Source organism: Panthera onca, chromosome B2 (genome assembly GCF_046562875.1).
Source record: "Panthera onca isolate mPanOnc1 chromosome B2, mPanOnc1 haplotype 2, whole genome shotgun sequence".
NCBI classification, from domain to species: Eukaryota; Metazoa; Chordata; class Mammalia; order Carnivora; family Felidae; genus Panthera; species Panthera onca.
The window spans coordinates 97,919,238-97,939,638 of record NC_138343.1 but is presented as its reverse complement, the minus strand read 5'-3'; the positions used below and the strand labels follow the sequence as shown (position 1 = coordinate 97,939,638).

Sequence of the window (20,401 nt, the reverse complement as noted above, 5' to 3'; positions counted from 1 at the left end):
TATTTCTGCCCAAGATGATTTTTTTTAAATTTTTTTATTCTTTATTTTTGAGATAGAGACAGCAAGACAGAGTGTGGGGAGGAACTGAGAAAGCAGGAGACACAGAATCTAAAGCAAGATCCAGGCTCTGAGTTGTCAGCACAGAGGCCGACATGGGGGTTGAACCCACAAACCATAAGATCATGACCTGAGGTGAAGTCGAACGCTTAAACGATGTGGCCACCCAGGTGCCCCACAAGATGATTATTTTTTTAAATCAAGTACTGGCTACCATTTCTCTGAAGTTTAAGAGTTCATATCCATTTGAATGTCCTAAAAGCACCTCAAACTCATATCCAAAATTAAAGATATTATCTTCCTCCTAAAAACTGTTTTTCTTCCTTCATTTTTAATCAGTTAATAGTATCATCCCCCTACTCTCGAATGCTCAAGTCCCAAGGACTCAACACCTAAAACGCTTCTCCAATCAACTATGCTATCCCATCTTTACCACCATTGACTGGGTGCCCCAGACTAGGCCCTTATTTTTTTTGCCTGGACTATTACAATGGCCTTCTAAAGTGATTTCCCTGCTACGAATTCTGTCCCACTAAAACTATCCTCTCCTCTGCCTCCAGAGTGATCTTAAAATTACAACCCAGTGGCATGTAAGCCACTTTAATGCTTAAAACTCCTCAGTGACTCCTCACTGCCTTCAGAATAAAGATCAAGCATGTTCTTAAGGCATATAAGGCTTTACATGACTCAGTTCATTTCTCTTTCTTCTACTGAGTGAATACATGTTTCTAGCATTCATATTGTTCTTTTCCTAGAATAGTCTTACTCATCATACAAGACACAGTAGTTTATCAGTTAATCTGTCCATGGAGCTTTCCCTTTCTTGGCTCCTTATGGCTGGGATAATTAACTCTCCTCTTGCATACCTATATGCTTAATATATTATATTGAAATGATCTGTTCATGTTTTTCCCTTAAATGGCAAGCCCTAAGGACAGGAATCAGGATTCATTCATCTTTGTAACCTTAGCACTTAATTCAATATTTAATAAAGACTTGTTAAACTGAAATGAATTAAAAGCCATGTAGAGCTCCAAGATAAATCCTGCTGACAACTCATTTCAATATAAAGTAAAAGGAAGCTGTTCATGCCATTCAGACAAAAGTGGGTTCTAATCACTAACAGTAGTGTCTGAGTTATTCCTTCAAAAAGCAACACAAACACGTAGGTTTGTCCTAACATTGCTTTCCTTGGCATTCAGAAATCCATATTCATAGTTCCAATTTTTTCTAAAAAGTATTTATTTATTTTGAGAGAGAGAGAGAATCCCAAGCAGGCTCCACACTGTCAGCACAGAACCCAACTCGAGGCTCGATCTCATGAATCATGAGATCATGACCTGAGCGGAAATCAAGATGCTTAACCGGCTAAGCCACCCAGGTGCTCCCATAATTCCAATCCTTATTCCTATTAGCAAGCTGCAGTATCTTAACTATACCACATAGCTAATCCATATAGCTGAAGTGAACAACTGTTCTAAAGGGCTGAAGTAATCTACTGATGGACAGAGTTGCTGACAGGCTGATAGATAAAGACACACCACTAAACCCTTACTTTTTTTTCAAACCGGACTTGTTGGCACAGCTGCTAAGGTCTTAACATGAGAAATAGCATATGTTGTTGAACAGCACAGAGGGCAAAAGGACAGAACCTGATTTTCCTGCCTAGCTGAGGTAGAAGCTTAACTAAGATAATCAAAATATATATTACTTAAAATGCACCTATGAAAATTGGTATTAGCCTCCTTTTAAATGTTCTAGTTCTTTATCAGTTTTCAATGTACCTACTTTACTTTTAGCTGACAGTGCTAAATGCTGAAAGTGCTGCAGACCTTCCAATGTATCCCTAACAGCCAGAATACAAGTGGCATAGAAAAGACCCTATGATGTCTAAACATGGAATCTTTATTACTCCTATGAACCTCGCTTGCATCCAAACAGAGGCTGCCTGTGACTGTGTCTGCATAATTTGCTTCATTTAAAATTGAGATGACTTTTCAGTAAAGCTAATGTTAAGAATCAGCATAATTTTCAGTTTTCATTCCATTTTAATTCCAATAGTACTTGCTGAGTATCTAACTTGTGCCAGAGTTTTTGCTAAGAGATGGAAGTGAAAAGAGAAAAAGATCAGTCTCAGGGGAAATAAATGAAATGCCTCAACAACTCAGGGCTTTGAACTTGCTTTAACCTAGTATAAATTTGGTGCCTCACAAAAAGTGCAGCTGACCATTCAGTGCTGATTTCATCATGACAGTTGGCCAAGTTTGCCAGTCTAACCAAGAACAAGCCTGGCTAAGAGACCTAGCCTCCTTTAATATGACCAACTTCCTATCAGCTGCAAATTACAGCCCATCAAAAGATAGAGAAGGGTTTTAACATGGCAAAACCAAAAGGTACAGCTGAAGGTATTTGCAATGGTAACTTCAATCATTGATAATACTCTTATGTACATGAATACTGCATACAACTACTTTTACTTACATTATATATAAATCTATGATACTTTACTGTGCTAGCTGAAAAGAGTGAAAGTATTTAGAAAGAGGCTTGATACTGAAAAAATACATTTTTATTTTTATATTATATATATGTATTTCTTTATTACAAAAGTAATACATGCTCATTTACAAAATTTGGGAATTACAGAAGAAAATAAAAATCACTATAAAGCTTACCAGTCTGAGACTGTTAGAATTACTGGTATTTTGTTGCCCCTTAAATAAATCAGTTTTTTATTATTTAAACAAAAATTAGGATTACACACACAACGTTTGTGGAAATTGCCTTTCTACTTAATAGCACATGATAAACATTTTCTTATATTATTGTTTCTTTAAAGTATTTTTTAATTTTTTATTTCATTTTTTTTAATGTTTATTTTCTGAGAGAGAGAGAGAGAGAGCGCGAGAGCAAGCACAAGAGGGTGAGAAGCAGAGACAGAGGGAGACACAGAATCCAAAGCAGGCTCCAGGCTCTGAGCTGTAGCACAGAGCCCGACGCAGGGCTCAAACCCACGAACCATGAGATCATGACCTGAGCCAAAGTCTGTTGCTCAACCAACTGAGCCACTCAGGAACCCCTTGAGTATTTTTTTAATAGCAGTAAGCGAATATTCATGTAAAGTACCACTTTTTTTCATTTGGATACAGTCTAGAAATGATATTTTTAGGTTGAAGGCAATTTTAACAGTTCTGATACATATTGTTAAATTGCCTGGAGCTGTTTTAAATTCAGACATTACTGGAACTTTGCTTAGACTGAGACAAAGATCCTAACGTTCAAATACCTCACTAGATCTTGAGAGTATTTTTCCAGTCTATAATACTGTGTTTCAGACAAAGTTTCCCTTAGTTAACTATTAAAGCTTTGTAACAATCTGACCTGGATAAAAAAATAAAAACAAAAACAAAACTGTACATATATAAAGATAATAATATATTTATCAATATCCCCACTACATTGTAAATAGAAGTATCTCTGAAATGCTTAACAGAGAGAAAATGAGATTCTAGGAAATATCTCAAAGAAATTTACATCACTTTTTTTTGACTAATGTTCATATAAATACAGACAAATCAAAAGTCAATTCTGCAAAATGTATATAGTCTTACATCGTATATTCCTCATATCACTACTAAAAGCGATATCAACTAATACTTGAAAAGTACTATAATTTATAAAACCTTTATACAATCAAATTTTTTAAAAATTTTTGTTTAACCTTTACTTATTTTTGAGAGAGAGAGAAAACGCATGAGCAGGGGAGGGGCAGAGAGAGAGGGAGACACAGAATCTGAAGCAGGCTCCAGGCTCTGAGCTGTCAATACAGAGCCCAATGTGGGGCTTAAACTCAAGGACTGCAAGATTATGACCTGAGCTGAAGTCAGACACTTAACTGAGTAGGTCACCCAGGTGCCCTACATCAAATTTTAACTTAGCCTTACAAAGTAGTATACTATCATTATAGTCATTTTTGAAAACAAGAGGAAACTAAGGCGAAAAGATTAAGTGACTTGCCTAAGGTCACATGTCTAATAAGTGGCAGAAACAGAATTCAAACTCAGGTCTCTGGACTCTAAATGTGTTGCCCTTTCTGTTTCTGCACTGCTTTCCATAAATCGTAGTAAATCCAACTTTCCCTATATTTAGCCTCAGGTAAAAAAAAATTAATAGATTAATTTTCTTAATGCTATTTATTTAAGCCAAAATTAAAATAAGCTTGCATTCCCTAAGTGCACCCACTGAAAGTGGGCAGACCAACCAAAATAGCTGTAGCAGACAGATGCCAACCTAAGGTTAACACTTTTCCCTCCTATAAATCCACACACAGAGAAACATGTTTGGCTGAATATAATTCAATTTGTAAATTTTCCAACGCAAACAAACATTACCATTATCAGAATTGTTTTCCCTTGAAATAGACCTCCTGTGGAGATAACAACCGAGAAAAACAAAAAACATCTTTAAAACAAACTCTATTCTCTCCTTTAAGAAAAACATACACATATATACTCCCAAATAAACATTTCTTTACATTTCTCCCTCCTATTCACTAACCGCTCAACTGCCTCTGACAACAAAAGAATAAAAAATTAACACTAGATGGTTTTTGAAGCTGGTAATGTAGAACTGTTACAAAGCTATCAGCTGTCATTAATTTAGCAATAGCTTCGATGTACTTATTACAGTTTGTGATTTAACTTAGTTGCCTTAGCAAAAATAATTTTATTTTAGCAACGTCTGCACACATCTGTCTTCCTCTGTAGTTCCTTAAGAACAAGGGACCATATCTTATTCATTATTCTATTAACCACTGGACTTATATGGTAGTCATTGAATAAACATTTGTTGCCCTTCAATCAATTAATGTAGTAGAAATACATAAAACAAAATACATTTAAGTCTAACAGTTAACATTCACAAATGTACTACATACATTTTACATCTCTGGTATCAAAATTCACCTTTAAATTATATTTGGCAACATGTTTTCTTTCATTGTGGTACATAAAGTAAAGCTGTGCCTTACAATCTTTGGCATCTTAGGTTCAATGAATAAAGTCTTTAGAAAACTATACATTAAGAATACTTTTCTCATGCTATTAAATAAGTAAGTGCAAAGTGCTGATCACGGATCTCTAAAATTACTTAAAGATGTGAGGGGGTATCCCTTACAGATGGCTCCCCTGCTCTATCAAATCAGAGTGCTTGGTCTTCAAAAGCCAGAACTTTATTTTATTTATCTTTATATTTCTAGTATGTGCTCAATTAAGTGAGCTAAATGACTAAAAACATTTGGTCTGGGGAAGAGAATGATTGGGGTAGAGGGGATGACCTGTGCTGTAAAGGAAAAAAACCAAATGATAAAGATAACTTGACTTAAAGAAAAATAAATATACTTATTCTAATATTTAAAGATTATAGATCTACCACTCACTAAAGATTCATACTATTATACAGTATTTACCAAAATACTAGTTTCAAAAGATATTCATTGAGGTTACTCCTTAAATTAAACAGATTTCCAGACAAATAAATCTGGGCAAATGGGTAAAACAAAATTAGCCAACTTCTTAACCTGCAAGTTTTGTCAGTATATTTAATATTCTACTATCACTGTGAATTTCCAAACCAGCAATAAACCATGCACTTCCCAAACTTGTTTGCAACAGAAACCTTTTTGGGAGATCTCCTGGAGAAATCAGCATTTCATAGAACAGATTTCAGGCAATATCTATTTACAGAATCTTCAAAGCAGTTCTACAGAGGAGGCAACTATCAAAATATTACAAGGTATGTAATCAATAATATGAAATAACAAGTGACAATAGAAAAAGAGAAAATTGTCTAAAACATCCTGTTACAAACAGAAATTCATATTCCCAGTGTAGGAGGGTAAAGGAAGAAAAAGAAAGAGACTTCTTTTATGGGGTGCCTGGGTGGCTCAGTCGATTAAGTGCCCAACTCTTGATATAGGCTTAGGTCATGATCTCACAGTTCGTGAACTTAAATATATGAACACTACAATCTTTAACTTTTTTAAAAAGGAAGTCTCCTTTTAAAAAAAATGTTTTTAATGTTTATTTATTTTGAGAGAGAGCGAGCGAGCAAGAGGATGAGGGGCAGAGAGAGAAGAAAAGAGAAAATCCCAAGCAGGCTCCACACTATCATTACAGGGCCAGACATGGGGATCGAACTCACTTAGTGAAAGCCTTCCTTTACTTATTATCTAAAGATTCATAATGAATATATTTCTTTTTCAATTATAAAATTTCTGGAAAAGAAAAAAAAAAGACCTTTCTTTCACTGCTGAGACTCCCCTTCTTCATCACTCTCCCTTTATTTCTCCTTCTTTTTTTGTTCCATGAAATGGGAGCGATTTTGTGATAGAGGACTGTACAACAACAGTCACAAATTAGTATCTAATTTAATTACCTTTATAGTCTTTTACAAATCTAAGTCAGTAGGAGGTAATAAACAGAAAATTTAAGAAATGTTATTAATCTCCTAGGTAATAGTACACACTTCCCATGAATTCATAATATCATGCTGGGCTTTTGATTAAATATGCAACTCAAGTCACATGGATGATAACACAATGAGAATATGTACTTCTTATATTTGATGTGATCACTGTAAATGTATGTTAAGAAGGTCAACAATTTTATCATCAATCCCTCATGGCAGGTCTACCTCTAAAATTATAATGTGCAATGCAGTAATCTTACTCTAATACAAAATAGTAAAATTCCATTTTCCTCTGTTACTTAGAAAAAGAAAGAAAAGAAAGACTAAGCATTTGGAGACAAACTGTTCATGTTACTAAAAAGAAGATAATTAGAATAATTTCCTTTACAAACTTAAATTAAGTCAGTCATTATATAAGGAGATATTTAAGGTTCAGATGGCTTCAGTGTTTCATGGTACAGAAAGGGAAACTATTGGGGAGAAATCATTGATGGATTTTTCCAAAACTGTATGACCAGGCAGAAAAGTAGCAAAGAAATGGCAATGTGGACAAATAACAGGTATCTCAACATTCCTAACGATAGGCAGTCTCCCTGACAGTTTACACCTCTAACACTCATACCACTGCTGTTAATAACATATAACAGTAAAGCAGCACTGAAATGGAACCGTTAGTCCCATTTCCTAATATGTTCCTCTCCTTGACCATATTTTTGGGCTGACTTCAAGCCTCTCCTTCTGAAGGAATAGTTTTGAAGGATAACACTTATACGGTTATAAATATTCAGTATACTATTTTTTAAAGTTTTTTACCTCTTAGTATTACTGATCAAAATAATTAATAATTTCAGAGCCAGCAGAAACTTTATTAATGAAAATATCAATAAATCTTGGCACAGACATTATAGCTTTCACAAAAAATTAACTCAAAATGGGTCATAAACCTACATGTGAAACATAAAACTATAAAGCGTCTATTAGATTAACATAGGAGAAAATGTGGGTGACCTTGGTTTTGACAATGACTTCTTATATACAATGCCAAAAAGGACAATCCATGAAAGAAACACTAACAAGTTTGCCTTGTTATTTAAAATTTAAAACTGCTTTGCAAAAGACACTGTCAAGAGAATAAAAAGTTAAGCCACAGACTGGGAAATATCCGCAAAACGCTTATCTGATAAAGAACTTGTGTCTAAAATATACAAGCAACTCTTAAAACTCAATAATAAAAAAAAAAAGGAACCACCCAACTTCAAAATGGGAAAAAGATGTGAACAGACACCTCACCAAAAGAACATAAATACAGGTGGAAAATAAGCATATGAATAAATGCTCAATACTATATTAGGCATTTGCAAATTAAAATGAGATACCATCATTTACTAGAATGGCGAAAATACAAAACACTGACAACACCAAAGCTAGTGAGGATGTGGAGCAACAGGAACTGTAATTCATTGCTGATGGAAATGCATAATGGTATGGTTACTTTGGAAGACACTTAGGAATTTATTACAAAGCTAAACATAAGATTACCATACAATGTGGAGCACCTGGGTGGTTCAATTGGGTTAAGCAATTGACTCTTGATACTGGCTCAGGTCATGATCTCACAGTTCATGGGATTGAGCCCCACATCAGGCTCTGTGCTGACAGCTTGGAGCCTGCTTGGGATTCTCTCTCTCCTTCTCTCTCTCTGACCCCTCCCCCCCCCCCAACTTGCACTTGGGCACACAGGTGCATGCTCTCTCTCAAAATAAATAAACTTAAAAAAAAAAAAAATTACCATACAATGTAGCAATGATGACATTAGTTATTTATTCAAGTAAGTTGAAAACTTATGTCCACAAAAAAACCTGTACAAATAAATCAGGCAGCTTTATCCATAACTGCCAAAAACTAGAAGCCATCAAGATGTCCTTCAAAAGGTGAATAGATAAACTGTGGTATTATTCAGTGATAAAAAGAAATGATCTACCAAGCCATGAAAAGACATGGAGGAAACTTAAAGGCATACTGTGAAGTAAAAGAAGCCAGTACGAAAAGGCTGCATACTGTATAATTCCAACCACGTAACATTCTGGAAAAGGTAAAACTATAGGACAGTAAATACATCAGTGGTTGCCATGGTTTCAAGGGGAGGGAGGGAGGCATAAATAGATGGAACACAGAAAATTTTGGAGAGTATTAAACTATTCTATATGATCCTGCATGGGCGGGTACATGACATTACGCACTTGTCAAAACCCTTAGAATGTACAACACAAGAGTGAACCTTAATGCAATTATGGGCTTCAGTTAAAAAAAGAAAATCTACTCCAACTGCCCTCATTTCACAGATGAAGACTCTGAGGCCCAGAAAGATCAAAAGACTAGACAAAAGTTACACAGAAAATTAAAAGCCACAGCTGCAATCTGTTATTTTGAATAAACGGCAAAAATAGGGCTGTAATGGCTATTGGGAGTTGTTAATACTAACCCTGTTCATACTTGAGTCAGGCTACCTTTAAAAGTTAGACCTTTGCGGGTTTCTGACACTGTAAGACATTAAATACAATATGGGTACAAAGAATAAAGAATTCGTGCTGACTCAGAGCCTGGAGCCTGCTTCGGATTCTGTGTCTCTGTCTCTCTCTGCCCCTCCCACCTCCCTCTCTCTCTCTCAAAAATAAACATTAAAAAATTTTTTTAAGTAAAAACATTTAAGAAGTTGGCTTAAGTTTTGTTTCTTCCATTTTCAATACAAATATAAAGAAGCTGAGCAACTGCAGCTGATGAGATGGCACAGCAAGAAGGCAGAAAGCCTTTCTTTGGGGAAGGTAGAAGAATGAACATTTGAGCTCTAACTTGGTGTTTAAGCTCTATAGTTGATACACTCCCCACTCCCTAAATTGTCACGAGAAAAGAGTGACTGCACAAAAGTTCTCATTTACTTAATACTTACCCGTTTGGGGGAAGTGATAAAGCACTGTAAAGAAGTTAAGAATATGAGTTTTGTCAGGTATGGTTTCCACTTCTGGCTCTGCCATTTACTTACTACCTTATGTGTTTTGAGGCAAGTTATTTAAACTCTCTGGGCCTCAGCTTCCTTACCTATAAAAATGGGGATAATAAGATCTACTTCATAGAGTTAATGGAAAGAAAATCCATATAAATCAGCTAGCATAATACAGGCACAGAATGAACACATTATGAATATTAACTATTAATAATAGTAGTTATAACTATTAGATTTTACATATGTGTGTGTGTTAAGCCTATGTCTCAAAAATTTTAGAATTAGGACATAGGAAAACAAATATACAAAATATACAGAGAAAATGGTGCCAAGCATATACGTGCATTACATACATTATTTTATGGAGTCTTCTTAATAAGTCTATGAGGGAGAGTCAGACAGTGGGTCAAGTATTTGAGGAGCATTTACCATGTGTGAATCACTGTTTGAGGCACTGAGAGTATAGTAGTACACAAGACAAGAGTCCTTCATGCAGAAGAACACAAAATAAGCATAAAACAAACATATACAAGTGGATAACTGAATTGATGTGATGAAGATTAAAAAGGGAAACAGGTGGTCTGCTTTAGCTAAAATGGTCAGGTAAAGTCTCTCCGAAGATAGGGCTTTTGAGATGAATCCAAACAGTGAGGAAGACAGCCATGTGAAAATATTTGGTAAGGGCACTGTGAGTAGAAAAAAATAAGGATCTTAAATTTGGTATATTCAAAGATCAGAAATGGATAATAATATGCTCTGTATTTTATAGACAAAGAAAATGGGGTTTTAGAAAGGTTAGCAACCTGTATGAGGTAAATGGCAGAAGAATTTGAAGGTATTAACTTCAAAGTCAATGGTCTTGCAGAAATGCTATGCTGCTTCTCCCCAAAGTGAGCAAAACATCTCAATATTTTCTCAGCCATGGAAAAATCCTGCTTCTCAAACAGTCTTCTGAATGTACTTATGAAAATTTACCAACTGGAAGCAGTTCTTCTAAATTCCATAACATCTGTTTATTTGTTGTAGCAAAAGGTAGACATTATGAAACTAAGAACTGTAAATTAAACAGTGTAAAACTATATCCTGTTAAATAAAATTTTATGAGTGGCACTTAGATCTCCCTAAGCTATACATTCTTTATTTTTTTTAATATGAAATTTATTGTCAAATTGGTTTCCATACAAAACCCAGGCTCATCCCAACAGGTGATCTCCTCAATACCCATCACCCACCCTTCTCTCCCTCCCACCCCCCATCAACCTTCAGTTTGTTCCCAGTTTTTAAAAGTCTCTTATGTTTTGGCTCCCTCCCTCTCTAACCTTTTTTTTTTTTTCTTCCCCTCCCCCATGGTCTTCTGTTAAGTTTCTCAGGATCCACATAAAAGTGAAAACATATGGCATCTGTCTTTCTCTGTATGACTTATTTCACTTAGCATAACACTCTCCAGTTCCATCCACGTTGCTACAAAAGGCCATATTTCATTCTTACTCATTGCCAAGTAGTATTCCATTGTGTATATAAACCACAACTTCTTTATCCATTCATCAGTTGATGGACATTTAGGCTCTTTCCATCATTTGCCTATTGTTGAAAGTGCTGCTATAAACATTGGGGTACAAGTGCCCCTATGCATCAGCACTCCTGTATCCCTTGGGTAAATTCCTAGCAGTGCTATTGCTGGGTCATAGGGTAGATCTATTTTTAATTTTTTGAGGAACCTCCACACTGTTTTCCAGAGCAGCTGTACCAGTTTGCATTCCCACCAACAGTGCAAGAGGGTTCCCGTTTCTCCACATCCTCGCCAGCATCTAGTCTCCTGATTTGTTCATTTTGGCCACTCTGACTGGCAGGAGGTGATATCTGAGTGTGGTTTTGATTTGTATTTCCCTGATGAGGAGCGACGTTGAGCATCTTTTCATGTGCCTGTTGGCCATCTGGATGTCTTCTTTAGAGAAGTGTCTATTCATGTTTTCTGCCCATTTCTTCACTGGATTATTTGTTTTTCGGGTGTGGAGTTTGGTGAGTTCTTTATAGATTTTGGATACTAGCCCTTTGTCTGATATGTCATTTGCAAGTATCTTTTCCCATTCCGTTGGTTGCCTTTTAGTTTTGTTGATTGTTTCCTTTGCAGTGCAGAAGTTTTTATCTTCATGAGGTCCCAATAGTTCATTTTTGAGGCATACATTCTTTAAATGTTTTATATCATATAGACATGTCATTGATGAAATATGGTGTTTTTAGTAATTTTTATAATAAAGCTGGACATGAATTCCTTGCTCAAAAATGTAATCTATTTATGCTGCTGTTTTATGAGAAAAATAATTGCCATATTTTTACTTATTGTAACTTTTCCCAATTAAGTAGCTTAAAACACAAAATATTATTAAAAATAAATTGCAAATTTGAGAAAAATGAAATATAATTCAAGGATCTCATTCTTACAGAATGTCAGCAATACGATTATACAAAATAGCACCCTTCAGTTCAACTACAAAATACTTTATAAACATTTCATTAATTTCGATCAAACTGAAGGACAAATATTACTTTACATATCGATGACTATTTCAGAAGATACGGTTTCTTGAGTACCAATATATGCCAGATGCTAACCTAAAAGCTTTATATATGTTATCACATTAAATCTTCACAACAGTCATAAGAACACCAAGGCTATCTCATCTCCCACATCCAAAGTCAGGGAGGTTGAAAAAAATTGGCCAAATTCACACTAATAAAAAAGCAGACTTGGGGTCCAAAGCCAAGATTCTGAGACTCTGAGGTCCATGCTCTTCTCACTATTTGAATATATAGCTACATCTCTCAACAACAGTTAAGGTTTCGTGCAGAAAGGTTGTCCAGAAGCAGTACTAGGTACTGTTCACCTGCATGACTCTTAAGTCCTTCAAACAAGATGATTAACAACATGTCCAACCTGGACGCAGTATCTTCCCATCCCAAGACTGGAATTCATAGTGTATTCCCTACTCTAATTAATGGAAGGAGTTACTCTTCACCATCTGGATAGCAATCAACCCAGGAACTCTGGTACACTTAGCAAGACTGTGCTTCTAAGACCACAAGACTTAGGAGTGATTTTTTTATAGTAAATTCATCAATGAATTTCATAATAAAGGCCTCTTGGGAGACCAGCCAGTCAGCTTTTTCCTGGACTAAAGCACTATTCATTTAAAGCAACAACTTCTCTACATATACTATACTCTACATATATATACTTTACTATCTTGCAACAACATGAGGTATGCAGGAATATAGTAAAAATGTTAGCAAATTCAATTTCACAAGGGTGAGCACTGTAATTCACTTGCAACAGAAATTCTGCTCTTTTAAGACAAATTTTCAAAAATGTTTTCGTTATGAAGTCACTTCTATCAATTATCTTGTGTTTTTGTAAACAACAGGTAAATATGCAATGCCTTTGAAAATTTTGTGACATTAGTCTTCCATTTATCCATCAAATATGTACTAAGTTCATATTAGATGCCAAGCACTGTACTTGGAGCTGGAGATGATGAGCAAAAATCGGTACAATCACTGCTCTTCTGTGCTTAAACTTTAGAAGCAGACAAACTTTCACACACCATTAGAAAACTGTATTTGTAACTTATTAGCAACTAAAGATATATGGTAAAATAAAAGTTATTTATGATAGGGACAGTCAACAAGATAAGGGAAACTCAGAGAAAAGTGGATTTGACCTAACATCTACAGGAAGGGGAGTCAAAGACAGGCTAAAACAGTCTGAACAAACAAAACAGTACCAGAGGTGCTGTATCCAGACTGTCTCCAGTTCTCCCATTCTCTCTTAAATATGTCCATCTGACTTTTATACTCTTTACTCCACCAAAACTGCTCTCAAGATCTTCAATGACCTCCACATTACTAAATGTAGTGGTCAGTTAATCAATCCTTATCTCATTTGATCCAGGACAGCACTTCACATACTTAGCACTCCCTCCTCAACCACTTTCACTTGGCTTTTAGGACACCACACTCTGTGGGTGTTCCTATCCGTTCACTGGCTGCTCCTGCACAGTGCCCTTTGCAGATAACTCCAAATCGACCCAAATTCTATGGAGTGCCTCTTTCTGTGACACCAACTATTCTCAGGCTGTAACTGCTGTCAAAACACTACTGTGAAGTCCAGTATTCTATCTACAACCAGATCTTTCCCGTCATCTCAATACTCATTTATACAACTGCCTACTCTGTACTTCAACTTGAATAGCTTAGAGGCATCTCAAACTTTACATGGCCAAACAAAACTCTTGATTTCCACCTCTTTACCTCTGTACACAAATCTGGAGACTTTCTCACAACATTAAATGGCAATTCCTTCCTTTTAGCTGCTCAGCCTAAAAACTCGGGACTCACCTTTGACTCTTATATGCTCACACCTCATGACCAATCAGCAAAACCTGTTGGCTATACTATCATAATAGATCCAGAGTGTGGTCTCTTCCCACTACCTCCACTGTTATCACCCTGGTCCAAGCTACCATTATCCTCTCTCACCTGGATTATTACTTGAGCTTCTTAACTAGTGTCTCTACTTCTAAACTTCTAAACTGTTTCCCTGTGGTCTATGCTCAACACAATTTCAAATAAGTAATCATTTAAAAAAGTCAGATCATGCAGCTCATCTGCTCAAAGCCCTTCAATGGCTTCCTATTTGTTAAAAAGTCAGCAGAGTCCTTTCAATCACCTACATGACTTCCTTCCTCTGTAACATCATGTTATTCTCCCCTGCACTCATTGTGCTCCAGCCTGCACTGCTATTTTTTTGCTCCTGCCCATATGCCTTTGCACTGGCTGTTCTCTGCATAGGAATGTTCTTCCTCGAGGTATCTGCACAGCTTATTCCTCCTGCTTCAGATCCCCTCAAATGTCCCCTTCTTGATTAGGTCTTCTCTGACCACCTTATTTAAAATTGAACCTTGCCCCCCACAATCTGGCACTCCCTAGTCCCTTTCCTGGTTTATTTTCCATTGCATTTGTTTTCATTTGCCACATATATCACATATTTATTGTTGATTTCCCCTTAACAGAAGGCAAGCTCTAGGAGAATAGGGACTTTTGCACAGCTGTACAGTTGACCCTTGAACAATGTGGGGGTTAGGAGTATCGACCCTCCACCAGGAAGTAAAAAAAAATCCCTTAACTTTTAATCTATATAACTTTTGACTCCCCCCAAACTTTACTAAAAGCCTACTGTTAACCAGAAGCCTTACCGATAACATAAACAGTTGAGTCACACATATTTTGTGTATTATAGATGGTATTCTTACAATAAAGTAAGCCAGAGAAAAGAAAATGTTATTATGAAAGCCATAAGGAAAATAGATTTGCAGTACTGTACTTACCAAAAAGAAAAAAAAAAAAAATCCACACATAAGTGGACCTGTGCAGTTCAAACCTGTTGTTCAAGAGTCAGTGTATATTGTGCTCAATGATATATCTTCGTTGTTCCATTGCACACTAGATACTCAACAGATATTTGTTGAGTGTATGAATGGATGAAAGGGAATATGAGAACCAATGACTGAAGATCTGCAGGGCTGATGCAGAGATAGGTGGAGAGTGGCAGGTATACAAAGTGAGGCTGGAGAGGTAGAAAGGGACCAGGTGACATTAGGCTTTACAAAGAAGCTTTGCCTTAAGAATACTAAAACACCAATGAATGATTTAAGAGAAAATCTGGTCAGATTTGCATTTCAAAAAGATCATTATGGCTCCTGTGTGGAGAATTAATGGATAAAGGTCAGAGTGAATAATCACTATTGCAATGGTCCTGGCAAGAGATTATGGCAGATTGGAAAAGACTGTGCTTCTGTAGATGGTGGGGAAAGGATGGATTTGGAGGGTATTTGGGAAATGAGATTGACAGGATTTGGTAATAATTGGCTATAGAGGTACGAAGGATCAGAAGAAATCAAGAATAAAGTGTAGTTTTCAAATTTTCACAAGTGGATGGTAGGATCCTTAACTGAAATGGGGAACACTGGAAAAGAATCAGGTTCATTAGAGATAACCATGCATTTGGTTTTAGGCATGTTGAGCTCGAGGTGCTTTTGAGAATTCCAAAAAGAAATATAATGGAAATAAATATATGAAAGCTGGAAAGATAAAGTTGGATGGAGCTATACATTTAAAAGTCATAAGTGGTAGTGAAACCATGGGTATGGATGAGATCATATTCAACTACACAGCAAAAAAAAAAGGACATAGATTTAAGAATGACCCTACTCTTTGCGGGCTGGACAAAGGAGGATGAGGTCAAAAAAAGGACAAAAAAGGAATGTCTTTTTTATTTTTTAAATCGTACTCATAAGAAGTGCACGTTTAAAAATAAAATCTGATTTAAACCAGTAGCATTGAATGTAGCAAGGCTACATTAGACTAATTCATCAAAACTATAAATCTGTTGAAGGACAGGTCATTTTCAGAAACTATCTGGTAAATTCACAGTACTTGTCTCTTTGCAACTTCAAAATACATCAATACACAAATATTATCCTTCCCAAAATGTATACGATTTGGCTTACTGCAATTTTCCTGAAAATATCTCATCTTTCTCACTTCTGGGACTCACCACATGCTATTCTTTTGGCCCTCTTTCCCTGGTATAAAGATTTTCCTGACTTTCCAAGATCAAGCTAAGTTATCTTCTTTCTAGCCATCCTAGATAGCCAGATATGACATCATACTATAATTGTGTGTTTAGCCATTAGATTCTGTAACTAGGTAGAGGCTGTGTCTTTTTCACTGTTGTATACTCAGAACCTAACAAGGCTATATTTTTAGAAACACATCTATTCTGCAACGTTTAGAATTAAAATCTAATTTGGTTCTCAGTCCATTAACTGCCTTTCACATCTTGACTTTTCTCATAAGGAATGACTTTTTAAAAACGGTAACTTAAAAACAAATGACTGAATCCTTTAAATATACTAAATTTTGGATATTTTTATAGGTCTTCTTTCATAGAGTATCCTTAAACCCTGCAAACATTGATTTCTAGGAATATTGGGGATTCTTTTCCCCTTAGTCTCACACAAAATGGATTTGAAAACTCGCTTTCAAAGCCCTGCCTGGGATTTCATTCGGGCGCATAAAGCACCGAACTCGCCTACACGATGGCAAACAAAAGTGCAACTGCACAGGGATACCTAATCCCTCGGCGCGAGTCCGCAGCAAGGTGCACTTGTTTTCACAGCATCTCTGTTGCCCGGCCTTCTGCCGCTCCCTCCGACCCTCGGGACTGCGACCATTTCCCGCGCCAAACGCGCCCTCGGCCTTGGGAACCTGGACTACTCCTTCCCACGCAGATTATTGGACAAAGTCCCTTGGCTACGAGGATAGCCCTAGATGGCGTCGTCTCCAAAATCCCTGAGGAAATGAAGGAAGGAAAAATCCTGTCCAAGGAAAAGTGGCAGGCAACTCTACAGTGCTCACCCAGTCGACGCTCTCAACCTCCGTTCGCGCAAACCGTTTGCTTGAAGGCCGCTACGGACAACGTCGCAGTGGCTCCTGGGGACTGTAGTTTCTATCGCCAACAGAATGCGTCGGCCGCATCAAAACTACATTCCCCAGAAGTCAATGCGAGGAAGCCCCGTCTCCTCAAACCGCGGGTTTGGCGTAATAGACCGTCGCTATTTTCAGGCTAATCTTAAATTTGGATTCAATTTCTTCCAAGTGTGTGTCTACGCCCGCTTTCTTTTCCGTGCTTGCCTTGTCTGTAATTGTTTCAGTGTACTTCAACGCCTCCTTACTTTTCTTTCCCCTACTCCAGTCCAGAGAATCCAAACGTCAGGGCACGGAAAACGCCCCCGACGCAAAATGCCCCTTAAGCGCCTGCGCCCTGCTCGCCATCACGCATGCGTAGCAGCCGGCAGCGGTGGGAGGCCGCGCGCGGACTTAGGGTCTGGAGGTAGCCAGCGGGAGGGCGGGGCTTTTTCCAATGGCTTTGCCTCTGCGGGTCGCGTCTGCTTGGGCGGGGAAGAGGGCGCTGGGGCAGGGGCGGCTCCTGGTTTATGTCGGGCGGAGAAAGGGGAGGGGCTGGTGGGGTGAGGACCCCATCTCCCCTCCCTGCTCCCGCCCTCTGGGCCGAGCCCCACCGATGGGGCTGGACGAAGGGGCGGGCTCTGCGCCTCAGGCCTCGCTGCTCCGCCAGCTTCGCGGCGCAGCCCGGCATTTAGAGATTGCGGGCCAGCCCTTTGCCTTGCAGGCTTAGTGGGAGGTGGTCGAGGACGCAGGAATAGGAAAAGAAGTGGCGTCCGCCTGGGGGTCCAGAATCGTCGCGGCCGGAGACGCTTTCCTCCAACACTGTAGTCGAGACAGCGGCTGCCGGAGGCTGCCGTCCCCAAGGAACGCCTGGGTCTCCAGTCGCGGCGGCCAGTGAGCAAGGGTTTGGCGAGATTTCCCCACTAGCTCTTGGCCGGCCGCTGAGGCGAAGGGAGGAGCTGCGGAGGGCGGGGATTGAGGAGGGGCGGGGTGGGAATGCTCTTGAGAACCCGGTGGCCGCCCAGACCAAAAAAACCCGAATGGCTGGAGCGCGTTCAACTGTTACCAGCCTTTTTGGGCAGAGCACGGATTTGACAGCTCCACAACGTGAAGATATCCGCTGACCCCGCGAGACAGAGGAGAGCACTTCCCTGAGACTGCCTGTCCAGCAAAGCCAGCGCTGTAGGGTTTCAACTTTCGAACTTTTTTCAGTCTCTGACAAGGCTTGCCCCTTCATGTAGGAAGAGGGTAAGTTCTGTCTTGTAGATCGCTTGAAAGCCATCAATATAAAAGACACTTCTTGTTCCAAATGTCAGCCAGACATCTGTGTTTTCATGACGATTCGGTTTCTCTGATTTTACTCTTACATTCCTCGTTTTAAAAATACGAAGTGCTTTTGGGGACATGCTGAAGGGTAACTGAAGACTGCAAAGAAAAATCTCCAGTTGTCATGGCTGAAGGAGAGAATGAAGTGAGGTGGGATGGACTGTGCAGTAGAGATTCAACTACTAGAGAGACAGCACTGGAAAACATTAGGCAAACCATTTTAAGAAGAACCGAGTATCTTCGTTCGGTGAAAGAGACACCTTTTCGTCCATCAGACGGGCTTTCAAATGCTGTTTCTTTGGATGGGTTGAATAAGCTTCTTGCTCATCTGCTTATGCTTTCTAAGAGATGTCCCTTTAAAGATGTAAGAGAGAAAAGTGAGTTTATTTTGAAGAGCGTCCAGGTAAGAAAACATTGTAATTACAACTGTCCATCTAGTAAAGCGCAGTTTTGCTTGCAGTTGTATTTGCTTCTAAGAGGTGGTTAAGTGAACTCATTACGAGTTCATTCTACATCTTATTGAGTGGCTTGTAAAACATTGAATTTGGGGCCAAAATTGAATAAGGTGAATTAAAGTGAAAGCAATTTTCAAATATAAGTAAATAAGCATTGTCTTTCTAGAGAGTTTTGGAAGCTGCATTCCTCCTGGAAAAATAAGAGAGAGTTACAGTTAATGGCAAGTAAAGACTTGCTTTTTCATTTTTACATGTTGTTAGGAAGTATAGCCAGTGTACTTTTCACATCAGTACAAACAATATTGTGTGGAAAGTTTCTCGTTTAAAAGCCTCTAAAATGATAAATGTTTCTTGTTCAAGATAAATGGTGAAACAATTTTTCTCTTGTTCTTAAAAGCAAAACAAAAAAATCAGGGTCTGTTCTCTAAAGGCAACCTTTCTTTTAAAAAAATGAATTATATAAAATAATAAGTCTATATTATAAAGAAGCTAGCTTCTTTATAGTTGAAAGTTGAACCCAGGTTAAGTGAATGATAGAAACACTCCTGTAGTAAATTACTTAGTTTTCTCTGTGTTTGCCTCAATTGTTTTCTTCACATATATACCTACTTAAGTTTTGAGTGCAACCAATGAAGAATGTTAATTTTCCTCCTCTTCTATACATAGTCAAACTCTCCTGTTTTATTGGAAGATTTATTAGGAAGGCTTTGGTTTGGTTTGAGAAAGGTTTTTATATACTAAGAATGGTCAGTGACACTATGTCTAAGTTACTGAATCGAAGTCATTTATGAGGAGTTCTTAATTTACTTGGGTATATATGTCAGCTAAGATTAATAGTTTTTCTATTTTGGTTAGTTTGAAGCAATAGAAAAATAATCATGTCCATAAAATGAAGACTCTGTTTAAAATCTTGGGATATTTCTTCTCACAAACAGTTTGGGAACAATCATTACAATTCATTTATCCAGAATTATCAGAGAGGAATTAATTTTCTAGATTCCTGATGTTTACCCTTTTAAGCATCCAAAGTTATTTCTCTGTTTCTTAGACTGTAGCATCTACAACAATCATTTTTCATAATAGAGTCATCATTATGCACATCAAGTACTGTTGTATAGGTGAGGGTAGAGTATACAGGACTATATGATCCACGTTTTTTGAATTTTTGTGTTCAATTTTAATAGTTTTTTTGTTCCCTCCCTTACTGTCAGTACACTTTGTTCTCTTCCTGAATTTTTAATTTTGCTGCTTATTTATATCCAAATGGGAAACCAGATAACCAATTTGGTTAAGAATTATATTAAAAACAAAAGTAATTAAGCTCTGGGGAGTGCAGGGTCAAAGGACTGTGGTATATTGGTAAGTAAATGGGTACTGGAGCCAGACCTGAGCTCAAATTCTCCTCCTTATTAATGTACTGCATAACCTTGGACAAGTTAAGTTACTTGATCTCTCTTAGCTTGGATTTCCAACATCTATAAAATGGGAATAATAACATAGAGCTGTTGTGAGAATAAATGAGATGTAAAGTGCCCCAGTACATAATGGATGCTCCTCTCCTTTATCGTAA

General features: G+C 37.7%; 2 protein-coding genes across 5 annotated transcripts in view; one reads left to right on the top strand and one right to left on the bottom strand.

Moving 5' to 3' along the window:
- Positions 1-17,402, bottom strand: part of CEP57L1 (centrosomal protein 57 like 1) — a 75,436-nt gene extending 58,034 nt beyond the window's left edge. Inside the window, exon 1 of one of the 4 annotated variants that reach the window (XM_060616346.3) lies at positions 17,320-17,402. The gene's annotated coding sequence lies outside the window, so the exon portion shown is untranslated. Of the gene's footprint in view, positions 1-17,002; positions 17,094-17,319 lie in introns of those variants that run through there. The other 3 variants (XM_078447195.2, XM_060616347.3, XM_060616345.3) reach the window with 3 other exon arrangements.
- Positions 17,403-17,711: 309 nt separating this feature from the next.
- The window catches only part of SESN1 (sestrin 1), a 115,331-nt gene continuing 112,641 nt past the window's right edge, over positions 17,712-20,401 (top strand). Inside the window, exon 1 of the mRNA XM_060616342.3 lies at positions 17,712-18,779. Within this exon, the coding sequence (XP_060472325.1) occupies positions 18,501-18,779 (279 nt within the window). The 5' untranslated portion in view covers positions 17,712-18,500. The remainder of the gene's footprint in view (positions 18,780-20,401) is intronic.